We start from the raw sequence: 26,789 nt of genomic DNA, 5'->3' as shown, positions 1-26,789 counted from the left end.
AAATGGTACCTAAATTACATAAAAATGGCATATTATTATTTTGGCGATTATATTAATAGAGGTAATATGTGTAGGAGCAATATAATCCTCCTCTACATTCCTCCAGACAATCAATGTTAAGTCGAAGGTATATTGTTTCATGACCTCACTTCTCTTTTTTAATATGTCATGATATACCAATAATATAAATCCATTTATTTATTTTTAAAATTTTTTTTACTTTTTTAAAGATTTTATTTATTTATTCATGAGAGATACAGAAAGAGAGAGAGAGAGAGAGAGAGGCAGAGGCACAGGCAGAGGGAGAAGCAGGCTCCCTGCAGATAGCCTGATGTGGAATTTGATCTCAGGACCCTGGGATCACCCCTTGAGTTGAAGGCAGACACTCCATCACTGAACTACCCAGGTGACTTTATTTAATTTAAATTTAATTTGCCAACATACAGTATAATATCCAGAGCTCATGCTCATTTCATCACATGCCCTCCTTAATACCCATCACCCAGTTACCCCATCTCCCACCCACCTCCCCTTCTGCAGCTCTTTATTTCCCAGAGTTAGGAGTCTCTCATGGTTTGTCTTCCTCTCTAATTTTTCTCCACTCATTTCCCTCCTTCCCTTATTGTCCCTTTCACTATTACTTCTATTCCACATATGAGTGATACCATATGATAATTGTCTTACTCCGATTGACTTATTTCACTCAACATAATACCCTCCAGTTCCATCCATGTCAATGTAAGTGGTAGGTATTCATCCTTTCTGATGGCTGGGTAATATTCCATTTATACCACCTCTTCTTTATCCATTCATCTGTTGCTAGACATCTGGACTCTTTCCATTGGCTATTGTGGACATTATTGCTATAAACACTGGAGTACATACACCCCTTCGAATCAGCACTTTTGTATCCTTTGTATGAATACCTACTAGTGCAATTGCTGGGCCATAGGATAGCTCTATTTTTAACATTTTGAGGAACCTCCATACTCTTTTTCACAGTGCCTGCACTAGTTTGCATTCCCACCAGTAGTTTTAAGAGTGTTCCACTTTTCTCCCCATCCTCACCAACATCTGATATTTCCTGAGTTGTTCATTTTAGCCTTTCTGACTAGTGTGTGTTGGTATCTCACTGTGGTTTTGATTTGTATTTCCCTGATGCTGAGTGATATTGAGGATCTTTTCATGTATCTGTTGGCCATTTGTATGTCTTCTTTGGAGAAATGTCTGTTCATGTCTTCTGCCTATATCCTGACTGCATTTTCTTTTTGGGGGGGGGTGTTGAGTTTGGTAAGTTCTTTACAGATTTTGGATACTAGCCCCTTATCTGATATGTCATTTATGAGTATCTTCTTCCATTCTGTAGGTTGCCTTTAGTTTTGTTGATTGTTTCCTTTGCCATACAAAAGGTTTTTATCCTGATGAAGTCCCAAAGGTTCATTTTTGCTTTTGTTTCCATTGCCTCTGAGGATGTGTCTAGCAAGAAGTTGCTGTGGCCAAGGTCAAAGAGGTTGCTGCCTGTAGTCTCCTCTAGGATTTTGATGGATTCCTGTCTCATGTTTAGGTTTTTCATCTATTTTGAGTTTATTTTTGTGTATGGTATTAGAAAAGTGGTCCAGTTTCATTCTTCTGCATGTGGCTGTCCAATTTTCGCAACACCATTGTTGAAGAGACTATCTATCTTTCTCCCATTGGGTATTCTTTCCTGCTTTGTTGAAGATTAGTTAATCATAGAGTTGAGGGTCCATTTCTGGGTTCTCTATTGTGTTCCATTGATCGATGTGTCTGTTTCTGTGCCGGTACCATACTGCCTTGATGATTACAGTTTTGTAATAGAGCTTAAAGTCTGGAATTGTGATGCCTCCAGCTTTGGTTTTCTTTTTAACATTACTTTGGATATTTGAGGTCTTTTCTAGTTCCATGCAAATTTTAGGATTGTTTGTTCCAGCTCTGTGAAAAATGCTGGTGGTATTTGGATAGAGATTGAATTGAATGTATGGATAAGTTTGGGTAGCATAGACATTTTAATAATATTTTTTCTTCCAATCCATGAGAATGGAATATTTTTCCAATTCTTTGTGTCTTCCTCAATTTCTTTCATAAGTGTTCTATAGTTTTAGATCTTTTACCTCTTTGGTTAGGTTTATTCCTAATATCTTATGGTTTTTGGTACAATTGTAAGTTGGATTGATTCCATAATTTCTTTTTCTGCTACTTCATTGTTAGTGTATAGAAATGCAACAGATTTCTGTGCATTGATTTTATATCCTGTGACTTTGCTGAATTCCTTATGAGTTCTAGAAATTTTTTGGTGGAGTCTTTCAGGTTTTCTACAAAGAGTATCATGTAGTCTGTGAAGACTAAAGTTTGATTTTATTTTTATTTTTTTTTGTCTGATTGCTGAGGCTAGGACTTCCAGTACTATGTTGAATAACAGTGGTGAGAGTGGACCATATCAAGATAGTACAGGTTTTAATGACACACTTTAATGACACACTCAGCTAAAATAAATAGCTTTAAGGATGCTTCCTACTTTGTAATTTTGGGGAAAAACACAAAATCAGGGAATTACTAATATTTATAATATCTATCAGATTAAAAAAAAGACTATAGATACTCAGCATGTCTGTGCATAGAATCGCTGGACTTACATCTAAAGAATGTTACTTCAAGGATATGACCCTGAAATAAGTTAATACAAAGGTAATGATACATGAAGGACATCTACAGTTATGGGAACTACAACCCCCCCCTTTCTTCCCCACACATGATTGTTAGATTTCCCTCCTATCTTTATTCAGGGTTTTTGTCTTTAATACCATCATTTTCTGCAAGTTCATTTTGGCTTCCTTGCTGCATTGTGTACTACAATGCCATGCATGTCTATATGCTATTAATGAAACCCTAAGCAGCAGAGAGATTTTGTCATTTTTGATTTCTCCTTTTTAAAGAGTGTATTATAGATAAGTGCCCTGGAATAGCCCAAGCCTTTGGTTAAATCATGGTGTATGATCAGAATTTTCTGATAGAAAATTTTTTAATTTCCTAGAGAGAAAAGTTGAGGTACACTAAGTCTCAGATGATTTTTATATACCATGAGTGGTTAGCTCCTGGGTATCGAGCTTACTGATTTTTGGACATGTCAGCTTCCACAATGGCATGAATCAATTCCTTAAAATAAATTTCCTTCTCTCTGTCTGTCTCTCCCTATATATAATACACATACATTCACATTTTATTGATTCTGTTTCTTTGACACGTTAATACAAATTTTGGTTCTTTAGTCCCTGGCAATATAAAAGAATAAATGACTTACATACATATTTTGTAGATACTGTTTGACAATACAAAAATCTGTATTATGAGATGTTTTATTTGAAGCTTTTGGGTCCCCAGAAATACAGAAAAATACATATTGTACTCACTTGTATTGGTTTTGACTAGACATCCACTAATAAGGTTATCACTCATTTTTCCTAAAATCAGTGACATTACAGGAAGACAGGCTCCATTTACTAGTGATGCCAGTAATCCCAGGATCATTAGTGTGATGTCCAGTCCATTTGCAAAGCGGAACTTAGGAAAACAAAACATAGTAGCATTATAGCTATAAAAAACAAAAACAAAATGAACCTATAGTTTTTGCCATCAAGTAAATGCTATTTTATAAATTAAAAGACTAAATAAATGTATAAAATCATGGAAAAGTATTTGTAAACAAAGTAAAAAAAATCTCTGAGCTTAAGGATTTACAATGTATTTTGAAGAAGTGTTGAAAAATATAAAACAGCAAAATAAGTGTAAATTATACATCTGTAATAATAACTATCATACAGGTCACACCAGATGTGGGTAGGAATCAGAAACTTCCTTCCATTTGGTTGATTCTGAGGTAAGGTAATATATGTTGAAACACTGCAAGACAGTATCTTGGTTTATAGACAGGTGAACTTCAAACTCTCAATTCCTTAGGCTTATCAACATCATAGCAGTGATACAACTAAGTGCAGTGAACAGTAACCATGCAGTAAAAATTAGTTCATCAAATGTAATAAATTATATTTTTCATTCTTATTTTAAATTCCTTGGATTTTTTTCTACTTAGGACAACATCTATTCTTTAAATAAGAATGTATAGTAATTTACAATGCTATTTAGAATAAGAAAGAAATAACTGAAAGCCAAATATTGAATACTTTGTATTCTATTCTATGCAAGATTCCAACAATGCTATTCCAAAAAAAAAAACCATGAACAAAACTTGAAAATATGGATTATTTATCTTACTGAGAAGTCAAGATAAAATTTAATTATATTAAAATGAAATTAGATTTATATAATAGCAAGAAGAACTTTTACATATTTTATGAGTGGTGGCTGAAAAAATTGAACATTTTTTCATTTATTCATATGATAGATAATAAATATCTATAAATATTTATGGAGTAACTGCTACAGTATTATGGTGGTACTTCAGATGATATGAGGGTATCTGCTCCTCCACCTTCCTCCAGAATAGTGTGTTATTTCCTTGATAAAGTTTATCATATTCTGCAACATCCCAGGGTTTTTAGAATTTGACTTCTGAAAAAGTAGGTACTGTTTTATGTGAATTACTAATGACTTTGACAGCCAGAATGACACAGAGATTAGAGTAGGTAGAGGAGTTGTTTTGGGAACATATTCCTGAAAATCTTCCTTGAACATAATCCTAAAGAAATGTGCTCATATACTTTTTTATGTATAAGTTTGACAAAATATTTAGATAATTATTTTTTATTTCAAAAGAATTCATAGTTTAAAAATAACAAGCAACTTATAACCATGCATTTTCATTAGAAAATACTGAAACATAAACATAAAGTAGCAAAAATCACTCACAATTTAATTCCCCACCACTCAGAAATAGCCTCAATAACATTTATGCATTGCACATATACACATTCATTTTTTTTTTTAAATTGGGATCAACTTTGCAATATTGTATATTGTATAAATATTGTGTTTATTTTCTTATCCCTATTATGGAAATATTGGGTTAATTATAATTTTTCCTATTGGAGACAATATTTTGATTAATTATTTTTTAAATTCCCTTTTACCCTCCAACAGATGTAATCAATCATTTTATGCACTACAGATAGTTCCCTAAAATTTTCAGATATACATACTTGCTAGGTGATTTCACTTACTATCTCAATAGGTCCAACAGCTTGTTTTCTTACTTTGGGTAGTTCTTGTGGTTTTCTGGAAAACAAAATTTCCAGATGGAAAGGTTTACAATGTGAATATAATTTGCAAAATTTTCCAATTGAAATTGTTCTGAAGTATCAAATTTCACTCTTTTTTCTTTCTTTCTTTCTTCTTTTTTTTTTTTTTAAAGATTTATTTATTTATGATAGACATAGAGAGAGAGAGGGTCAGAAACACCGGAGGAGGGACAAGCAGGCTCCATGCCGGGAGCCCAACGCGGGACTCGATCCCGAGACTCCAGGATCGCGCCCTGGGCCAAAGGCAGGCGCTAAACCGCCGAGCCACCCAGGGATCCCCCTCAAATTTGACTCTTGATAGCAAATTTGTATCAACACTGAAACTTTCAAAACACATTTAATGAGGGCAGCCCTGGTGGCCCAGCGGTTTAGCACCGCCTGCAGCCAAGGGTGTGATTCTGGAGACCTGGGATCGAGTCCCACGTATGGTGCCTGCTTCTCCCTCTGCCTGTGTCTCTGCCTCTTTCTCTCTGTCTCTATGAATAAATAAATAAAATCTTTAAAAAAAAACGCATTTAATGATACACGGTACAAAGATTTTTATTATAATCACTGGGAAAGTTAAGTTGTCACTGGCTATCTCTACATTAGGGTAACAACTGAAGGCATACCTTTGGAGTAGAGTTCTTTAAATTGTAGTAAAATACATACACCATCTTAATTAATTTTAAGTGTGCAGTTCCTTAATATTAAGTACATTCATATTGTGCTACCATCACCACCGTCCATCCACAGAACTCTTCTTCTTGAAAAACTGGCTCTGTACCAATTAAACTGTAATCCCTTTTCTCTCTTGCCTCCATCTTCTGGCAACTATCCTTCTATTTTCTATTTCTGTGAATCTGACTACTTTAGGTGGAACCATATAGTATTTTGTAAGTGGAACCATATAGTATTTTGTTCTTTTCTGTTGGGTTTATTTCACTTAGCATAGTATCTTCAATGTTCGGCTATGTTGCAGGGCATGTCAGAAGTCTTCTCCTTTTTAAAGCTGATTATTATTCCATTGTATGTATGTACTGCATTTTGTTTATTTATCCAACCATTCATCAGTCAATGAACACTTCAGAGTGCTGCCACTTTTTGGCTACTGTGAATAATGCTGCTATGAATACAGGAGTACAGATATATTTTCAAGTCCCTGCTTTCAATTATTTTGGGTATATAACCAAGATTAGAATTGCTGGATCACATGATAATTCCATTTTTATTTTTTTGAAAAACCATCATATTGTTTTCCATAGCATCATTTCACATTCCTATCAACCATGCACATGGTTTCTCTACATCCTCATCAACAGTTGGTATTTTCTATTTTATTTTAATAGCATCTATCTTAATGGGTATAAGGTGGTGGATTAGAGTGGGTTTTTTTTTAAGATTTTATTTATTTATTTGAGAGAGAGAGAGAGAGTGAGAGAGAGAGAGAATGAGCAGGGGGAGGGGCAGAGGAAGAGGGAGAAGCAGACTCCTTGCTGAGTAGTGAGTCTGATGCGGGGCTGCTTGATCCCAGGACCCTGAGATTATGACCTGAACTGAAGGCAGACACTCAACCAACTGAGCCACCCAGGTGCCCCTGCATAAGAGTTTTTAAGCTTCTGCAACAAACTGCACAAGAGCAACTGGCTCATCTTTCAAGAAAGTGCAGATGAGGGATGCCTGGGTGGTTCAGCGGTTGAGCATCTGCCTTTGGTTCAGTGTGTGATCCCGGGATCCAGGATCCAGTCCCACATCAGGCTCCCTGTGGGGAGGCTGCTTCTCCCTCTGCCTATGTCTCTGCCTCTCTCTCTCTGTGTTTCTCTTGAATAAATAAATAAATCTTAAAACAAAGAAAGTCCAGATGAAAACTGTAAATTGTATTCATTGGTTTCAGGGAAATTTGTCAATGAAATACACATACACATAGATCCTTTACCTTTTTATTTTGTATTTTGTTACCTCTATATCCTATGGTGTACATTAAAAATTTTTTAATTTAAATTCAATTTAGTTAACATATAGTGTATCATTAGCTTCAGGGGAAGAATTTAGTGATTCATCAGTTGTATATAACATTCAGCAGTCATTATATCACATACCCTCCTTAATGCTCATCACCCAGGTACCCCACCCCACCCCTCCTCCAGCAACCCTGTGTCTTCCCTATAGTTAAGTCTCTATGGTTTGCCTCCCTCTTTTTTGTCTTATTTTATTTTTCCTTCCCTTCCCCTATGTTCATCTATGTTGTTTCTTAAATTCCACATATGAGTAAAATCATATGGTATTTTATTGTTCTCTGACAGTCTTATTTCATTTGGCATAATACCCTCTAGTTTCATCCATGTTGTTGCAAATGGCAGGATTTCATTCTTTTTGATGGCTGAGTAATATTCCATTGTATAAGTATACCACCTCTTCATTATCCATTCATCTTTTGATGGACATCTGGGCTGTTTCCATAGTTTGGCTATTGTGGATATTACTGCTATAAATACTGGGGTGCACATGCCTCTTTGAATCAGCACTTTCATATCCTTTGTATGAATACCTAGTAGTGCAATTGCTGGGCCATAGGGTAGCTCTATTTTTAACTTTTTAAGGAGCCTCCATACTCTTTTCCACAGTGCCTGCACTAGTGTGCATTCTCACCAACAGCACACACACAAAAGATCCTTAAACAAGAGTGGAAGACTGAAGGGCATCAGATTACATTTTCTAAAAAGACACACAGAAGGATGAACTTCTGAGTCTTCTCTTCCAGCTTTATAACATATTGTTCTATCAGCTTTGATAAATGACAAGTCACTTAATTTTATTCCCTCTGAGGTTAATAATTAAGTACTGGGCCAATCTGCTCTGAGATGTTTCATAGATGACAACAAGTGCTCTAAGAATGTGAAGCCCTTCCATTATTCCAGATGCTGATTTTAAGATTTTTACATTTTATTATTTATGTAATCTCTACCTGATGTGGCACTTGATCTCACAACCCCTGAGATCAAGAGACACATGCTCCTCCTGCTGTGCCAGCCATGTATCCCCCAAACACTGACTTTAAAGAGTAAGACTCAGTAATCTTTTGATAAATTTTGTTTCAGGGAAACATTTTTGTCTCCCATTGATCTTCATGAAAAAGCTCTGAAGGAGGGTTCAGGTAGTCTTTCGAAAGACTCTTTCCTATCAGAGTTGAGAGTGGAGAAGTGTACATGGAAGATATAGTGGGAACTACCTTTCTGGCTATTTGCAGCCCTGTATTAATGAAACAGGCTACCAAAAGGGGTCCTCTTGAATTTTACACACTATCTATCTGAATGTAACACAATTATTATGGTAAAAGTGAAACTAAAATAGACTTTAAGCCATTTCAATTTTAAATCTATAAGTTAGTGAATTATAGGTATAGGAAATTTTTATAACATGCACACACAGACGTCCATGTAGTGAGAAAATAATCTGAATCCAGTACTTCCTTTCATTAACTGTGCCACATGGGATGAAGGTTCCATAGAGAATTGAATTGAAAATATTGAGGTATTTTTTTTCTTATACTGGTAACATAAATTCAAAAGAGAGAACTGAAGAAATAAAAGTACTAAATCAATAAATCTCATAGTTATTAACACTTCCTAAAGTCCCAATTAAGCCAACTGTAACATTGATTAAGTTGAGGTCCAGAAAAAAGCAAATAGCACTGCTATTTTTCGAAAAAAAATTAAACATTTTTGCTATAGTATTGAAAAGGATAAAGTACATTTGAAGTTGTAGGACATTTTTTTGTGGAACTTACGCAAAGCTTACCTATTTCTCTGATAATTTTCTTGCATCTCTTCAGCTCTTTCAGAATTTGCCATCTTATTTACAATTCAATTCTTCTGAAATATTAAGAAATATATCATGACTGTGTAAAAGGTCATCATGTAGTTGATATAAATAAAGCATTCTTTACATTCCTTTAGAAAAAGTGTGCTACTGAGTTTCACCTTGCCTCACCACTCTGCACTTCAACTGAAGTTTCTGGTTAGGAAGCTCATTTTTTAAGATATTATTGATTTTATGATTTTGTTGCTTCATTCTGGGCTTAGATTTGGAGCTAATAAAAATTCTAGAAATGAAATAAAAGGAAAACCAGATTCCACAGACAATGCATCTTTATTCAGGACACTGGATTTTATTCCTATTTTGCCACTGATTTGATTGTAATTAATGAAACTTTTTTTTTTAATGAAACTTTTAAACTATGTCATGCTTAGTTTTTTCTATAAACAGTTGATGCAACAATTTCTGTAGCCAGTGGTGTGAGGGAGTAGGGCTTTCTAATTCGTCAAATATAAGCAAACTAGAGCTTCTATCATGTATAAATAGTTGTCAAAAAATTAGAATATTTTGAAAATCACTCATCATTAAAATTAGGGACACCTGGGTGGCTCAGCTGTTGAACATCTGCCTTTGGCTCAGGGCATGATACTGGGATCCGGGATCGAGTCCCACATTGGGCTCTCCTTGCAGGGAGCCTGCTTCTCCCTCTGCCTATGTCTCTGCCTTTCTCTACTCTCATAAATAGATAAATAAAATCTTAAAAAAACCTCATTCATCATTAAAATTATATTAAGAATAATGTATTCTCCCTTTGGATGACACTTTAGAATTTTAGTCTGTTGTAAGATTGCATTTATGTATATAAATGTTTATATCATTGCAAATGTAAAGATATTTTGACTCAATCTTACTTGTTAGGCAATATAACCTATTACCTATATTGAGATGATTATAAATAATATGGGTTTGACCTCTAGAGTAGAATTACTGATTAATGAAATACTACCCAAGCATCCAGAAAAAACAGTACATTTTTAAAGAGTAAGCTTCTCCATGAAGGAACAAGTCTCAATGTGTTAGTTTTTAGTGGCTGAGAAATGAAGCATGATACAAATACACTGGCATATTATTTCTATTTCAGAAATCAATGGTCATATGTTTAGTTAAAAAGAAAACCTCTACAATTGCCATACTAACTTTACATTATCTCTAGTTATTTGACATATGTGTAAGGAAAGTAGTAAGATAGAAAGAAATTAACAATTATATAAATGAAACTCAGAAATTCAACAAAAGAAATCAAAACAATTATGGCTTACCTCAGTCACTGCATGATATGCTCATTTACACCAAAATAATGTGTGGTTTCTCTCCTCAACAAATAACTAACTGTACTTTCATGCTGTGCTTTACCAAGCTTAATTTCTGACCATGCTGTAACATCAGATTACTACAATGGTGAATTTCCAGGTAAAGCACACTCTGTTCTTCATGCCATACTGCACATGGGAAAGAAAGTGAACAAAAAAACCTCACTGAACCAAAAAAAAAATACACTTTGAAGACCTGTAGTGTCTCTGATTTTCTTTTGGGCTTCTCTCATATGTATATCATGTTCACTGACACATTCTGTCTTGTATTACAATTCTTAGTTACCCTAATTGATTATATTTATCTATTACTTCATAAGTTCTCTGAAAAAGTATTGAGCTTGTATTATGTATCAGCTGCTAGTTTATAAAAATAGAAAGATTATGGTCGCTTCTTCTGAGAAACTCACACAAATCCCCCCACCCCCACTCTTTTTCTCTGTACTACAGCCTTGCTACTCAGTGTGGTCCCAAGACAGGCAGAATCAGCAACAGCTGGGACTTTACTAGAGATGCAGAATTATTTTTTTTAATTGTGGCAGAATATACAAAAAATAAAATTTAACATTTTAACCATGTTTAAGTTACCATTCAGTGCCATTAAGTGCATACACAACTTAGTGTAAGCAGCACCAGTATAAAACTTTTTCATCACAGCCAAATTGAAACTCTGTACCCATTAAACAATAGCTTCCCATTCCTTCCTCTCCCCAGTCCCTAGTGACTACCATTCTACTTTTGTCTCTATGAACTGGCCTATTCTAGGTATCTTAGGTAAGTATAATGGTACAATATTTGTCCTTTTGTGCCAGGCTTCTTTTCACTCAGCATGTTTTCAAGGTTCATCCATGATACTGCATGTATCAAAGTTTCATTCCTTTTTCAGGCTAATAGTATTTTATCATTTATATATACCACATTTTGTTTATCCATTCATCTGTTGGTGGACAATTTGGACTGTTTCCACATCTTGGTGACTGTGAATAGTGCTACTATGAACATTGGTATACAAGTATCAGAGTACTTCTTTCAATTCTTTTGGAACTGAAGTGGAAATTGTAGATCATAGAGCAATTCTATGTTTATCTTTTCCAGTAACTACCATATTGTTTGTGATAGTGGCTATACCATTTTACATTCCCATCAGCAATGTACAAGAGTTCTAATTTTTCCAAATCCTTACCAATACTTTTATTTTCTGGTTTATTGATAATAGTAATCCTGATAGGTATGAAGAGGCTCTCATTGTGGTTTTGATTTGTATTTTCCTAATGACTACTGAAATTGAGCATTTTTTAATGTATTCATTGTCCATTTTTATGTCTTCTTTGCAGAAATGTCTATTTAAGTCATTTGACCATTAATAATATGTCAAGTGAAATAGTGAAGTTGTAGTTCTTTATGTATTCTGGATATTAAATCTTTATCAGATATAGGATATGCAAATACTCTCTTCTGTGGGTGGTCTTTTTTAGCCTTGTGATTGTATTCTTTGATGCCTGAAGTTTTTTATTTTAGTGAAGTCAAATTAATCTATGTTTTGTTGTTGCCAGGGATTTTGGTGTCATAGTAAGAAATTATTGTCAAGTCCAATGTCATAAAGCTTTCCCCCTATGTTTTCTTCTAAAAGCTTGATAGTTTTAGCACTTGCATTTAGATCTTTAATCCATTTGAATTAATATTTCCATATGATGTAAAATGAAGGGTCTGACTTTATATGTAGTCAGTTTTGCCAGCACCAGTTTTATTTTGAAAACACTATATTTTTGTTCATTTTACCAGTTTCGTTTGTTGAAAACACTGTCTTTTCCCCGATGAGTGGTCTTGACATTCTTGTTGAATATCATTTTATCATATATGTGAAGGTTTAATTTCTGGGCTCTCTATTCTATTCAATTGACCTATATGTCTTTATGCTAGTATTAACTATTTTGATTACTATAGCTTTGTAATGTTTTGAAACTGAAAGTATGAATGTTCCAAATTTGTTCTTCTTTTTCAAGATTGTTTTTACTATTTTCAAGATTGTCTTTGCTATTATTTTGCTATTTTTTTACTTTTGCTATTTGCTATCTTTTTCAAGATTGTTTTGTTATTTGCTATTTAAACTCCATAGGAATGTTAGGATGGGTTTTCCTATTTATGAAAAAAATATTGGGATTTTGATAAGGATTGCATGGAATCTGTAGATCATTTTCTGTAATACTGTCATCTTGACAATATTAAGTCTTCTAGTCCATGAACATAGGATGCCTTTCCACTTGTGTCTTCTTTCATCAATGCTTTGTAGTGTTTAGTGTACATATCTTTCATCTCCTTGACTAAATTTATTCCTAAGTATTTTATTTCTCATGATGCTATTGTAATGGTATAGTTTTCTTAATTTCCTTTCCTCATCATTATTAGTTTGTAGAAAAGCATTTTTTAAAAATTCCACATATAAGTGAGATCACATGACACTTGTCTTTCTCTGACTTATTTCACCTATCATAATGATCTCAAGACTCATCACAAATGGTAGGATCTCCTTTTTTATGGGAATAATATTCCATTATGTGTGTGTCTGTGTGTCTGTGTACACGCCACATTTTCTTTATTCATTCATCTGTTGATGGACTCTTGGAGGTTGTTTCCATGTCTTGGCTATTGTAAATAATGCTGTAATGAATATGAGGGTGCAGATATGTCTCCAAAATAGTGATTTGGTTTCTTTCAGATATATGCCCAGAAATGTAATTGATGGATCATATGGTAGTTCTATTTTTAATATTTTGGGAAACTTCCATATTGTTTTCCAGAGTGGTTGTACTGAATCATGCTTTTTATTTTGCTTTTTACTTATTTATTTTAAAGATTTTATTTATTTATTAATGAGAGACAGAGACAGAGAGAGAGAGCGAGAGAGAGGCAGAGACACAGGCAGAGAGAGAAGCAGGCTCTATGCAAGGAGCCCAATGTGGGACTTAATCTCTGGACCTCAGGATCACGCTCTGGGCTGAAGGCAGACGCTCAACTGCTGAGCACCCAGGCGTCCCTGAATCATGCTTTTTAAAATCTATTCCAGAAATGTAGAATTTGGGGTTCTGCTCTAAACTACTGAATAAAATCTACATTTTAATGAGATTCTCAGTGTTTTGTATGCACATCAAATTTTGAGAAGCACAATTCTACAGCATTTGATGCAAGGTCTTGGCAAATAGAAGGCACTAATTCTCTAGAGGAAGTTTTATTTTTTGTCAAAACTAAGAATATAAAAATAAAGTTCAAAATACAGTGTAATGGCAATATATTGTTCTTATCTACTGTCTACATCATGGTTTTAAAGTGTGAACAAAGGACTTCTGGTATCAGAATCTCATGGAGTGCACTAAAAAAAAGGAGATAATGTTAAGTTTTAGGCATAGAATTAAAATAGGACAGTATTATAAAGAGTAATGTGGTAGTTAAATTGTCTAGTCAGAGAAATTCTTCTACCTCTTATAGAAGGTAACACTGAAAGTGAATTACAAGATGTTACCATACAGAAATTAAGAAGAGTATCTCAGGCAGAGGGAGTATGATTTATGTGGTAGAAATAAAAAGTTCATTAAGGCAAAGAGACACAAGATGAAGGAAATCACAGGATAGTGATCAGGTCATCATTATATGGAAAGAAAGAGGTTGGCCATGACAGCTGCTCTTTTGCTCCTCCATATCATACAATGTTTCAAAAGGAAGATAAAGATTAGTTTGAAACATGTCAAGTATAAGATACTGGTGAGATAATCAGGTAATAATATCCAAAAACCAGTAGGTAATGTGGGACTAGAACTCAGAACATCTTATTTAGCCAAAGCAGACCCTGTCAGCCAATCCTTAGTTATTAATAACTATGTAGAAGTTATCATGGTATGTAATAGAAAGGATACACAGAAATAGAAAATTAGAAAGAAATATTTGGTTTACAAGGGTTCTTGCCTTTTTTTTTTTTTTTTTTAAGTAGACACCATGCCCAGTGTGGGGCTTGAACTGAGATCTAGAGTCAGATGCTCAACTGACTGTGGCAGCCAGGTGCCCCAGGGCTCTTGTTTAAAAAAAAATAAAACTAATTTCATATGGCAAAATGTAAAGTCATGACAAAATATCACTGTGGGAAGAAATTTTCTGAGTGACAAGTAAGTGTGTTGGGTAAGAATAATCTGATGCATAGCTAAAAGAGACTGATTGATAGAAAGCAATAGAAAGACTGATTGATTAGATAAAATAAGATACGAATTTTATACAAGCTCCAAAAGGAACAAACTAGTAGTAGGAATATTATTGTTATGTATGGGCTCATTTCACAAAATTTTTTGTTTCCATTTTCTCCATAAAGCTATTCTTTCTGAAAGGGAGGAGTGTTTTATACTCTTCACAAGTTCCAGTTGTTTTCATATCCTGTAATATTTACACTTTGACTTACTGCATTCCTCTAATGCTTTTCCCTTCTCCTATCCACATATGAAGTTGGATTATGGAATTAGGAATTACATATAAAAGCTCTAAAAATATATCCACTCAAAGTGATGGTTAATTTTACCTATCATTTTGGCTAGTCAATGACATCCAGTAGTTGATTAAATACCCATCTAAATGTTGTTGTGAAGGTATTATTTTTTAGATGTAATTAACACTTAAATCAGTAGATTCTGAGTAAAGCAGATTACTCTCCATAATGTAGGTAAGCCTCATCCAATCAGTGAAAAGCCTTAAGAGAAAAGGCTGAGGTCTCAAGAGGAAAGAATTCTGGCTCCAGAGTGCCTTCAGACACAAGACAGTAGCTTCTTGCCAGAATTTCCATTCTTCTAGCTTGTCCTGAGGATTTCAGACTTGGCAGCTACTATACTCACGTAAGCCAATTCCTTAAAATCAATCTCTCTGTTCTCTCTCATTCTCTTTCCATACACACACACACACACACACACACACACACACATATACATATATACACATACCCTTACACAGATGCATAAATACACAGATAAACCCAATAGGATAAATTTAGCAAGACAGGAAGTTATGTGAGGACTAGTCTAGTGTGACTACTCTAGCAACTGAAAAGAACATTATGACCTAAAATGGTTTCATTCCACAGATGAGGGGGGCCCTGAGGTTAGTCCTTAGAGGATGGTTAAGATTTGAATAAGTGAAGATGTGTGGAGGAGGAACAAGAACATAATTTTGGGAATGCAACAGTGAATTATATCACAATGGAGGAATGAGACCAGTCTGGTTAGAATGAATAGTTCCTGCAGAAATGGAGAACCAGATAAGGTAGATAAGATTGTAGAAAGCATTCAACCAATTTTTAAGGGCAAATATTGTAATTTTCTGATAATTAGAGTGATAAGCCTCTGGTATTTGGTATTAACCTGATATCATGGGTAGACTGGAAGAACTTGGGGAAAACAAGATTCAACTACACCCGTTATGGTCCAGAGTCATAGCAGGAGGAAAGTCAGATTTGAGAGATATTTTTTCTTTAAAATTTTAGAGAGACAAAGCATGTGAGTGGGGGAGAGGGGCAAAGAGAGAGGGAGAGACTTTTAAGCCGGTTTCATGCTCAGTGCAGAGCCCAATGTGGGGCTTGATCTCACGACTCTGAGATCATGACCTGAGACCAAACCAAGAGTCAAACACTTATCCGAGTAAGCCACCCAAGTGCACCTTGAGAGACATTTTTAAGGGAAGGATTATAAGATATAGATTCAGAGAACAAGAAAGAAGGGCCAAAAAATAAAAGTTCGGCGACTACCTTCACTATCTGGAAATAAAAGAGTAACAAAAATGGACTTGGGGGAAGTCGGGAGAGGGAGCTGGTTTAAGGAAAAAGGTGGTATTCAATTTAAAAATATGTCTGGAGGGCAGCCCAGGTGGCTCAGCCCTTTAGCACCGCCTTCAGCCCACGGTGTGATCCTGGAGACCCAGGATCGAGTCCCATGTCGGGCTTCCTGCATGGAGCCTGCTTCTCCCTCTGCCTGTGTCTCTGCCTCTCTCTCTCTCTCTCTCTCTCTCTCTCTCTCTCTCTGTGTGTGTGTCTCTCATGAATAAATAAATAAAATCTTAAAAAAATATATGTCTGGAATGGTATCAGAGTGTCCAAGTGAACATATCTGGAATACGGATAGAAATGTGGCATTGATAATAAGGAAAATTGCCAACCTAGAGATATGCTTGTAATGATCATCTGCACTGAAGGGATAATTAAAACTTTGAGAATAATTTGTTTTAATAATCAGAAAATGGCATATAAAAGCACAGGTGAAGTGGTACAGTACAGAGGCCAAGAATTTTGGTTCTATAGTGAACTCATCCAATAGAACTTTCTGTAATAATGGAAATATTCACTTTACTGTCCAATATGCCATTAGACATATGTAGCTATTGAGTACTTTCAATGAAGCTAGTGAGGGAATGGAATTTCTATTTTTATATAATTGAATTTAAATAGTTACATGTGACCAAAGGCTATCATACTACAAAGCACAGTTCTAGAGTCAAACTGCCTAGTCTCAAATTCTGTATTCCCACTCACATTACATCTGTAATTTTGGGTAAGCCATTCAATCCTTATTGAACAGCAAAAGTGTCTACATCTCAACAATATTTGTCCTCCTTTTTTTGAATTACATAACTACTTGCTTCATTTTGTCACTTTTGGGCAAACAAGTATTATCAATTAACACAAGATGTGACTGTAACATCACTATTACAAAAAAAGAAAGCAAAGTCAGGGTTAAGCAGGGATCAAAATGATGAAATAGGAGCTTTCTACCATCTTCTTCCCAAAGTACATCAATTTAGACAATTATTTATAGATAAGAGTGTCTTTGTGGAGGTCCAGAAGTCCAGTGGAAAAGTTCCAGCATACTGTTAGAGCAAAAAATTATACGACAGGATAGACTGAAGAAGTAAGAGAAACAGTTTCACTTTCCAAGCTGGGTGGGAAGCTGCTAAAGATACATATTTTTTCTCACCCCATCTACAATATTGAGGCATGCTATTTTACTGTAGGGCAGGGAATGGTTTGGAGGATAGCAGCCAGGGTTTGGAATGGAACACATAAAAGGAATGCAGATCCTATTAACTGCATGGGAGGAAGCCAGCTCATGAGCTGCTGGGAACATCTTGCCTAAAGATCCTCCTGCCTCAAGTTGGCCCATGGATACTCCAAAATTCTGCTTGCTTCACTCTCCCCACATCCAACCACTGGGGGTGGTGGAAGCTAGCCTCTGTAGTTAGTTAGTGAGCACAAACATGCATACAGAGCTTGCCTGCTCTGTGGAACTAGGAGACAACACACAAAACAGTACCATTCTATGGAAAGCAAGCAAACAAGCTGTCAGCACTTGGCTTGGCTTTGCAAGATCAAGAGAAGGCATATAATCTTAAGAATTTCCAAGGAAACAAGAAGTGGGGTGAGGTATATCCATACAAAAAACCTGAAAATGCCTCAGAATCCTTAATACTCCTCATTGAAGTATTTTTATCCCTAAGCCAGTCAGTATAAAGGAGGAGGTGATTGTTTCTTTAAATGCAAAGACAGTATTGTAAGACTTTAAGCTGCATGAAAAAGCAAGGAAACATTACACCACCAAAGGGACACATGATTTTCCATTTCCCAAAGAAATGGAGATCTGCAATTTGCCTGATAAAGAATTCAAAATAATTGTTTTAAGAAAGCTCAGCAAGCAATTATTGGAAAGTAGATAATTCAATAAAGTCATGAAAACAATATATGTACAAAATGATAAGTATAACAGAGATAGAAATCATTAAAAAAGAATAGAAATTCTGCAGAATACAGTGAATATAATGAAAAATGCAAAAGAAAGCATCAATAGACCACTGGATGAAGCAGAAGAAAGAATCTATGAATTAGAAGACAGGTCATTTGAAATTACCAGCCAGAGGAGAACAAAGAAAAAAATAAAAATAAAAAGAAGGAAGAAAGCCTATATGAACAACAGAATACTAAGAACAATAGTATATACATTATTGGAGCTTTAGAAGAAGAGAGGGAGAAAAGGGAAGAAAGCTAACTTAAAGAAGTAATGACTGAGAACTTCCCACATAGGGAGACATCTAGACATCAAAGTTCATGAAGTGAGGAATTTCAAATTCTTCACATACAAAGTAACATCCATAGGGCTATCAGTGGATTCTCAGCAGAAATCTTGCAGGTCAGAATAGTAGGATAATATATTCAAAGTGCTGGAAGAAAAAATAATCTGCCAACTAAGAATACTTGAGTTGGCAAAAGTGTTCTTCAGAAATTAAGGAGAGTTAGCCTTTCTCAGACAAACAAAATCTTAGGGAATTTTTCAGTATTAGATGTGCCTTTCAAGAAATGCTGATAAGGGGATCCCTGGGTGGCTCAGCAGTTTAGCGCCTGCCTTTGGCCCAGGGTGTGATCCTGGAGTCCCGGGATTGAGTTCCGTGTCAGGCTCCCGGCATGGAGCCTGCTTTTCCCTCTGCCTGTGTCTCTGCCTCTCTCTCTCTCTCTCTGTGTCTATCATGAATAAATAAATCTTTTTTTTTTTAAAAAAAGAAATGCTGACAGGAGTTCTTAAAGTTGAAATTAAAGAATGCAAATATATAAAAGTAACTTAAAAATATGAAACACACTGATAAAATAAGCATATAGTCAAATTCAGAATACTCCAATACTGTAATATTATGGTGTGTTAATCACTTACCTCTAGTGTAAAGTTTAAGGTCAGAAGTAGTAAAAATAATTATAGCTATAACAATTAATTATTGGATATACAATATAAAAGAGATAAATTATGACATTAAAACATAAGACATCGAGGAAAGGAGTTTCTGTATGTTTTCAAAGCTGTTACCAGTTTAAAACAGACTGTTATATCCATAAGATGTTTTACACTGATTTTCCCTAATTGAAAAACATGGTAACAACAAAGCAAAAACCCACAAAAGCAAAAACCTACAAAAGATAAAGAGAAGGTAGGGCATCAGTTGGTTAAGTGTCAGACTCTTGGTAATAACTTAGGTCATAATCTTATGGTGGTGCAATTGAGCCCTATGGTGGGCTCTGTGGTAGCAAAGAGTCTGCTTCAGATTCTCTCTCCCTCTCTTTCTTCTTCTCTCCCCATTTGTATGCACATTCTGTCTCTAAAATACATAGATAAAAATAAATATTTTCTAAAAAGATAAAGAGAAGGCAATGAAAGAATACCACTATAGAAAATCATTAATGCACAAAGAAAGGCATCAGAGAGGAAGAAAGGAAAAAGCAACTACAGCACTTTTAATTCCATTAAAAAGATGGCATTAGTCAGTACCTATCAATAATTACTAAAATGTAAATGGGTAAACTCTAACCAAAAGGTCAAGAGTTGCTGAATGAAAAACAATAACAAAAAACACAAGACCTCACTACATGTTGCCTACAAGAGATTCACTTCACCTCTAAGGACACATATATGCTCAAAGTGAAGTGATGGAAAAAGATACTCCAGGCATATGGAAATTAGAGGTGGCTATACTTGCATCAGACAAAAGAAACTTTAAGTCAAAAACTGTAATAAGAGATAAAGAAGACCATTATATAATGATAAAAGGATCACTTCATTAAGAGGGCATAACAAATGTAGATATGCACCCAACATTGAACTCCTAAATATACTAAGTATCAATAGATATGAAGGGAAAAATAGAAAATGACACAATAATAATTGGAGGCTTTAATACTCTACTTTCAACAAAGGATAAATCATTCAGACAGAAAATCAATTAAGAAACATTGGACTAGAACTTTGAAAAAGACAACTGAGCCGGGGGCATCACAATGCTCAATTTCAGGTTGTACTACAAAGCTGTGATCATCAAGACAGTGTGGTACTGGCACAAAAACAGACACATAGATCAATGGAACAGAATAGAGAACCCAGAAGTGGACCCTCAACTCTATGGTCAACTAATATTTGACAAAGCAGGAAAAACTATCCACTGGAAAAAGGAAAGTCTCTTCAATAAATGGTGCTGGGAAAATTGGACATCCACATGCAGAAGAATGAAATTAGACCATTCTCTTACACCATACACAAAGATAAAGTCAAAATGGATGAAAGATCTAAATGTGAGACAAGAGTCCATCAAAATCCTAGAGGAGAACACAGGCAATACCCTTTTTGAACTTGGCCACAGCAACTTCTTGCAAGATACATCCACGAAGGCAAGAGAAACAAAAAGCAAAAATGGACTATTGGGACTTCATCAAGATAAAAATCTTCCGCACAGCAAAAGAAACAGTCAACAAAACTAAAAGACAACCTACAGAATGAGAGAAGATAGTTGCAAATGACATATCAGATAAAGGGGTAGTATCCAAGATCTATAAGGAACTTATTAAAGTCAATACCCAAGAAACAAACAATCCAATCATGAAATGGGCAAAAGACAGGAACAGAAATCTCACAGAGGAAGACACAGACATGGCCAACAAGCACATGAGAAAATGCTCTGCATCACTTGCCATCAGGGAAATACAAATCAAAACCATAATGAGATACCACCTCACACCAGTGAGAATGGTGAAAATTAACAAGGCAGGAAACAAGTGTTGGAGAGGATGTGGAGAAAGGGGAACCCTCCTGCACTGTTGGTGGGAATGTGAACTGGTGCAGCCACTCTGGAAAGCTGTGGAGGTTCCTCAAAGAGTTAAAAATAGACCTGCCCTACAACCCAGCAATTGCACTGCTGGGGATTTACCCCAAAGATATAGATGCAGTGAAATGGCAGGACACCTGCATCCCAATGTTTCTAGCAGCAATGTCCACAATAGCCAAACTGTGGAAGGAGCCTTGGTGTCCATCGAAAGATGAATGGATCAAGAAGATGTGGTCTATGTATACAATGGAATATTACTCAGCCATCAGAAATGACAAATACCCACCATTTGCTTCAGTGTGGATGGAACTGGAGGGTATTATGCTGAGTGAAGTAAGTCAATTGGAGGTCAAACATTATATGGTCTCATTCATTTGGGGAATATAAAAAATAGTGAGAGGGAATAAAGGGGAAAGGAGAGAAAATGAGTGGGAAATATCAGTGAGGGTGACAACATGAGAGACACCTAACTCTGGGAAATGAGCAAGGGGTAGTGGAAAGGGAAGTGGGCGGGGGGATGGGGTGACTGGGTGACAGGCACTGGAGGGGCACTTGATGGGATGAACACTGGGTGTTATGCTATATGTTGGCAAATCGAATTCCAATAAAAAATATAAACAAAAAAATACATAATAAAATATTCATTTATTTAGTTAGTTTTTGTACTAGAACTTTAAACCTAATGGACCTAACAGATTTACATTACATTCCACACAACAGCAGTGGAATATATAATCTTCTCAAGTGCACATAAAATATTTTCCAAGATACATCATATGTTAGATCACAAAACACATCTTATCAAATTTAAGAAGACTGAAATGATAACAACTACATTTTCTGACCACAGTGGTATGAAACTAGAAATTAATAATTCAGAAAAACTAGAAAATTCATGAATGTGTGGAAATTAAGCAACATACTTCTAAACAACAAATGGATCAAAGAAGAGATCAAAAGAGAAATCAGAGAATATCTTGAAACAAATTAAATGCAAACACAATATACCAAAACTTATGGGATGCAGCAAAATCAGTTCTATGAGAAAAGTTTAAAGTGATAAATGCCTACATTAAGAAAATGAAAGATCTCAAATGAACCACCTAACTGTATACCTTTACAACTAGAAAAAGAACTAAGCCTGAAGTTAGCAGAAAAAGGAAATAACAATGATCAGAATGAAAATGAGTGAAATTGGGACACCTGGGTGGCTCAGCGGTTGAGTGATCCCAGGGACCTGGGATTGAGTCCCACATCGGGCTCCCTGTATGGAGCCTGCCTCTCCCTCTGCCTGTGTCTCTGCCTCTCTCTCTCTCTCTGTGTCTCATGAATAAATAAATAAAATCTTAAAAAAAAGAAAATAAGTGAAATTGAGACAATAAAGACAATAGAAAAAGACAAAGGAAACTAAGAGCTGGTTTCTTGAAAAGGTAAACAAAATCGACAAACCAATAGCTAGACTAAGAAAAAAAGAAGACTCAAATATATATGAGATATATAAGAAGATATACAACTGCTATCACAGAAATATAAAAGATCAAAAGAGACAATTATGACATAATGAATAATTATACACCAACAAACTAGATAATCTAGAAGAAATGAATAAATTCATAGGAAACAATACAATCTATTCAATAATGAGCAAAGGGATTGAATCAATAACCAAAAACCTCTCAACAAAGGCAGGCCCAGGATCAGATGGTTTCACTGTAACTTCTGCCAAACACTTAAGAAGAATTAATGGCACCCCTTCTCAAACTATTTCAAAAAACTGAATAGGAGGGAACACTTCCTAACTCATTTTATAGAACAGCATTACCCTGATACCAAAGCTAGATGAGGATACTACAAGAAAGAAAACTACACATCAATCTCTCTCTCTCTCTCTCTCTTTTTAAGATTTTATTTATTTATTCATTCATGAGAGACTCACAGAGAGAAAGAGGCAGAGACATAGGCAGAGGGAGAAGCAGGCTCTATGCCGGGAGCCTGATGCAGGACTCGATCCCAGGTCTTCAGGATCTCGGCCTGGGCTGAAGGCAGCACTAAACCTCTGGGCCACCAGGGTGGCCCTCAATATCTCATTTGAATAGAGTTGCAAAAATTCTCAACAAAATAGTAGCAAACCAAATTCAACAGCACATTAAAAGGATCATACACCATGGTCAGGTAGGATCCATCCCTGGGATGCAAGGATGATGGTTCAGTATATCCCAATCAATAAATGTGCTACATCACATTAATAGAGCATATGATAAAAATAATACGATTAGCTCAATAGATGCATAATAGAAAAAACAAAATTCAACCTTTTTCCTGATTAAAGTTCTCAACTAAATGGGTATAGAGGAATTACTTCAACATAGAAAAATCCATGTATGTTAAGCCCACAGCTAATATACTCAGTGGTCACAACTTAAAAGCTCTTCCTCTAAAGTCAGGAAAAAGACAAGGGTGGGGATGTAAACTGGTTCAGTCAGAATAGAAAACATTATGAAATTTCCTCAAAATATTAAAAACAGAACTCCCATATGATCCAGCAATTCAGTTCTGGGTATATATCCAAAGGCAAAACCAGTATATTGAAAAGATATCGGTGCTCTTATGTTTATTGCAGTATTACTCACAAGAGCCAAGAATGGAGACAATCTGTCTCCATAAAGAAGATATGGTAAATGCATACAATAAAATAATATTCAACCATGATAAAGAAGGAAATCCTGCCATTTGGGACAACATGGATGGTCCTTGAGGGCATTATGCTAAGCAAGAGAAGTCAGACAAAGAAAGACAACTACTGCATGGTCTCATTAACATATGGAACCTAAAAAACCCAAACTTATAGAAACACAATAGAATAGTTGCTCCCAGTGGCTGGGAGGTGGAGGAATCAGGGAGATGTTAGTCAAAGGGTATAAACCTGCAGTAAGAAGATGAATAAATTCTTGAGATTTAACACACAGCATGTGATTATAGTCAACAATACTCTAATAATATACTTTAAAGTTGCTGAACGATTTTTTTTTACTTACTAAAATCACTTTATTTTTTATTTTTTAAATCTTTAGTATTATAAATAAATATGAAAATATTATTAAAAATGTGTGTGAGGGAGAGAGTGCATGCAAGAAAGTACAAACAGGTAGAGGAAGAGGGAGAAGTAGGCTCCCTGCTCAGGTCTTGATGTAGGTCTCGATCCTAGGACCCTGGGACCATGACCTTAGCCAAAGACAGACAGACTCAACCAACTGAGCCACCCAGGTCCCCCTAAAATCACTTTATTTGAAGTCCAGATGGGATAATTAGCTTTTTAAAAAAATATAGTAAATATTTAATAAGTGAATATAACAAGGTATACTTATTAAACTTGGGACTATATCTTAAATGTTCTCAACACAAAATTGAAATTATAGTTTTGTGATATGATGGAGGTATTAGCTAATGCTATAAGGGTAATCATGTTGCAGGATATAAATGTATCAGATCAACACCTTAAATTTACACAATGCTATATGTCAATTATATTTCAATAAAAAATAGTTAACAAAATAAGAAATTTGATTGAAGTGTTAACAGTAGAAAAGATACTCTAGTTAGATAGATTTGAGATTATGAAAAATAATTACTACTTGACTCAAAAGACAGAAAACAATAGAAATGAAGTAGCATTATTCTTTTAATCTTTATAGAATTAGTGTATGCTAACATTTATTATAATATTAAACAATGTTATCATTATAATACATATTTAATTTTTAACCTTTAAACTGTATTTGAGATGCGAATTCTCTCAAGAAAAAGTCTACTGGAAATTCTTGCAAATTATGAGCAAGAATTAAAAGCAGAATATTAGTTTGCCATCTCAAATATTCCTGAGGATGAAAGTTCCAAAATTACATACAGTTTCCTGACATAATAAATAACATAAAAACTATGGAGGAAAAACTATTATGAGAAGATATTTTTGTCTTTCACTTATCTCAGATAAATTTTTACTTAGTGAGACAAATATGCTATATGGTCATTGTAGGACCTATTAGCAGCTGACAGTGGAAAATTATGGCTCTTCGCTGTCATGTTTTTTGCAGCATTTACTGTCATGACTTTAACATTTTCATTACCATTTTTTTAAAGATTTTATTCATTTATTCATGAGAGATACACAGAGAGAGAGAGAGGGAGAGAGAGAGAGAGAGAAAGAGAAAGAGAGAGAGAGGCAGAGACACAGGCAAAGGGAGAAGCAGGCTTCATGCAGGGAGCCCAGGTGGGACTCCATCCTGGATCTCTGGGATCACACCCTGGACCCAAGGCACTGCTAAACTGCTGAGCCACCGGGGCTGCCCTCATTACCTTTTTAAAAAAGATTTTATTAACTTATTCATGAGAGACGCACAGAGAGAGGCAGAGACATATGCATGCAGAGGGAGAAGTAGGCTCCTTGCAGGGAGTCTGATGTTGGACTTGATCCCAGGATTCCAGGATCATGACCTGAGCCGAAGACAGATGCTCAACCACCGAGCCACCCAGACGTCCCTTCATTTCTATTTTTTTAAAAAAATTTTACTTATTCTTTTATACTAGGAATTCATTTTATGATTTGATATTCAGGAAAGTTATAAATTTTTATCACTCAACTTTTGGTATTAGTGTAACAAATATATATGTGTTTAAGTATATATATATATATATATTTTTTTTTTTTCAAAACACTTCTAGTGTGATGGTACATAACTTAGTTGAAAGTGAAAAAAAAAAAAAGCCTTTGTGAGAAAGTTGCTTTTAATGACACCATGGTCTTGCTTCTGCTTTATAGTATCAACCCACAGTATCAACTAAATTCTCAGTAGTTTTGCTTACCACATTTTTCCCCTGAATTCTAACCCTTGTTCCTCTAAAATTCATGGGAATGGACTGGTCAGTTTACTTTGGTTTGAGCCTAAGCGAACAATTTAAAGCGACTCTTTAAACCCATTAAAAATCCTCCTACTCTGGAAGTGTTCTGCCAAGACTAACTCAAAGCCACAAAAGATTTAGGGTTGGTGCCAAATTGGAACCTGTAAGAACTGTGTGGGCCTTTAACTCAGCAAAAATTCCATCTTTTACAGAAACTCAGAATATTAAATAGAAGAATACAAAGTAATTTTCCAGACCAAGAGCATTTAGGATAAAACCATGGAACTCTACAAGGGAATTCCCCAAGTGAAAAGTCTTTCCTTGGAGTAAAATGGAAGGTTCACAGTGTTCTCTAGAGAAGAGACAAGGTCTTGCACGGGGCAGAAATCCAACTTTGCCATGGAGTCATTTTGTAATCTGGGCTTATCAACATAGTCTCTTCATGTTTACTCTGTTTCCTAATAAAGTAAGTACTTATAATGGTAACTAATTATTTGTCCATTAGCTGGTACTGCACATTAAAATAAATTTATTGTTTTACTCTTTGAGTTGGCAATAGTAATAAGAGCTCCCAAACAACAGTAGTACTTGTAGCATGCCTGAGTGGGTGGCTTATATACCAGCTCTATTTTGAGCATTACTCTGCTATGCACTGTGAAAAGTACTTTATGCAAGTTTCAATAAATATTATATATTATTACTATTATACAAATGATCTAATTTAGTCATTGCTTTATTAGCCTTATTTTTACAAGAGGAAATTGAAGCTTAGAAGACTTAAATAACATTGTTAACCACAGCTATT

General features: G+C 35.2%; 1 protein-coding gene across 1 annotated transcript in view; it reads right to left on the bottom strand.

Annotated features, from left to right (window-relative positions):
* Positions 1-9,100, bottom strand: part of ABCB5 (ATP binding cassette subfamily B member 5) — a 124,195-nt gene extending 115,095 nt beyond the window's left edge. Inside the window, exons 1-3 of the mRNA XM_041727933.1 lie at positions 9,048-9,100; positions 5,193-5,247; positions 3,426-3,576 (exon numbers count right to left, since the gene is read on the bottom strand). Of these exons, the coding sequence (XP_041583867.1) occupies positions 3,426-3,576; positions 5,193-5,247; positions 9,048-9,100 (259 nt within the window). The remainder of the gene's footprint in view (positions 1-3,425; positions 3,577-5,192; positions 5,248-9,047) is intronic.
* Positions 9,101-26,789: the final 17,689 nt, after the last annotated feature.

The sequence above is a fragment of the Vulpes lagopus genome, chromosome 13 (genome assembly GCF_018345385.1).
Source record: "Vulpes lagopus strain Blue_001 chromosome 13, ASM1834538v1, whole genome shotgun sequence".
Lineage (NCBI taxonomy): Eukaryota > Metazoa > Chordata > Mammalia > Carnivora > Canidae > Vulpes > Vulpes lagopus.
This window is presented reverse-complemented; position numbering and strand designations above follow the sequence as displayed.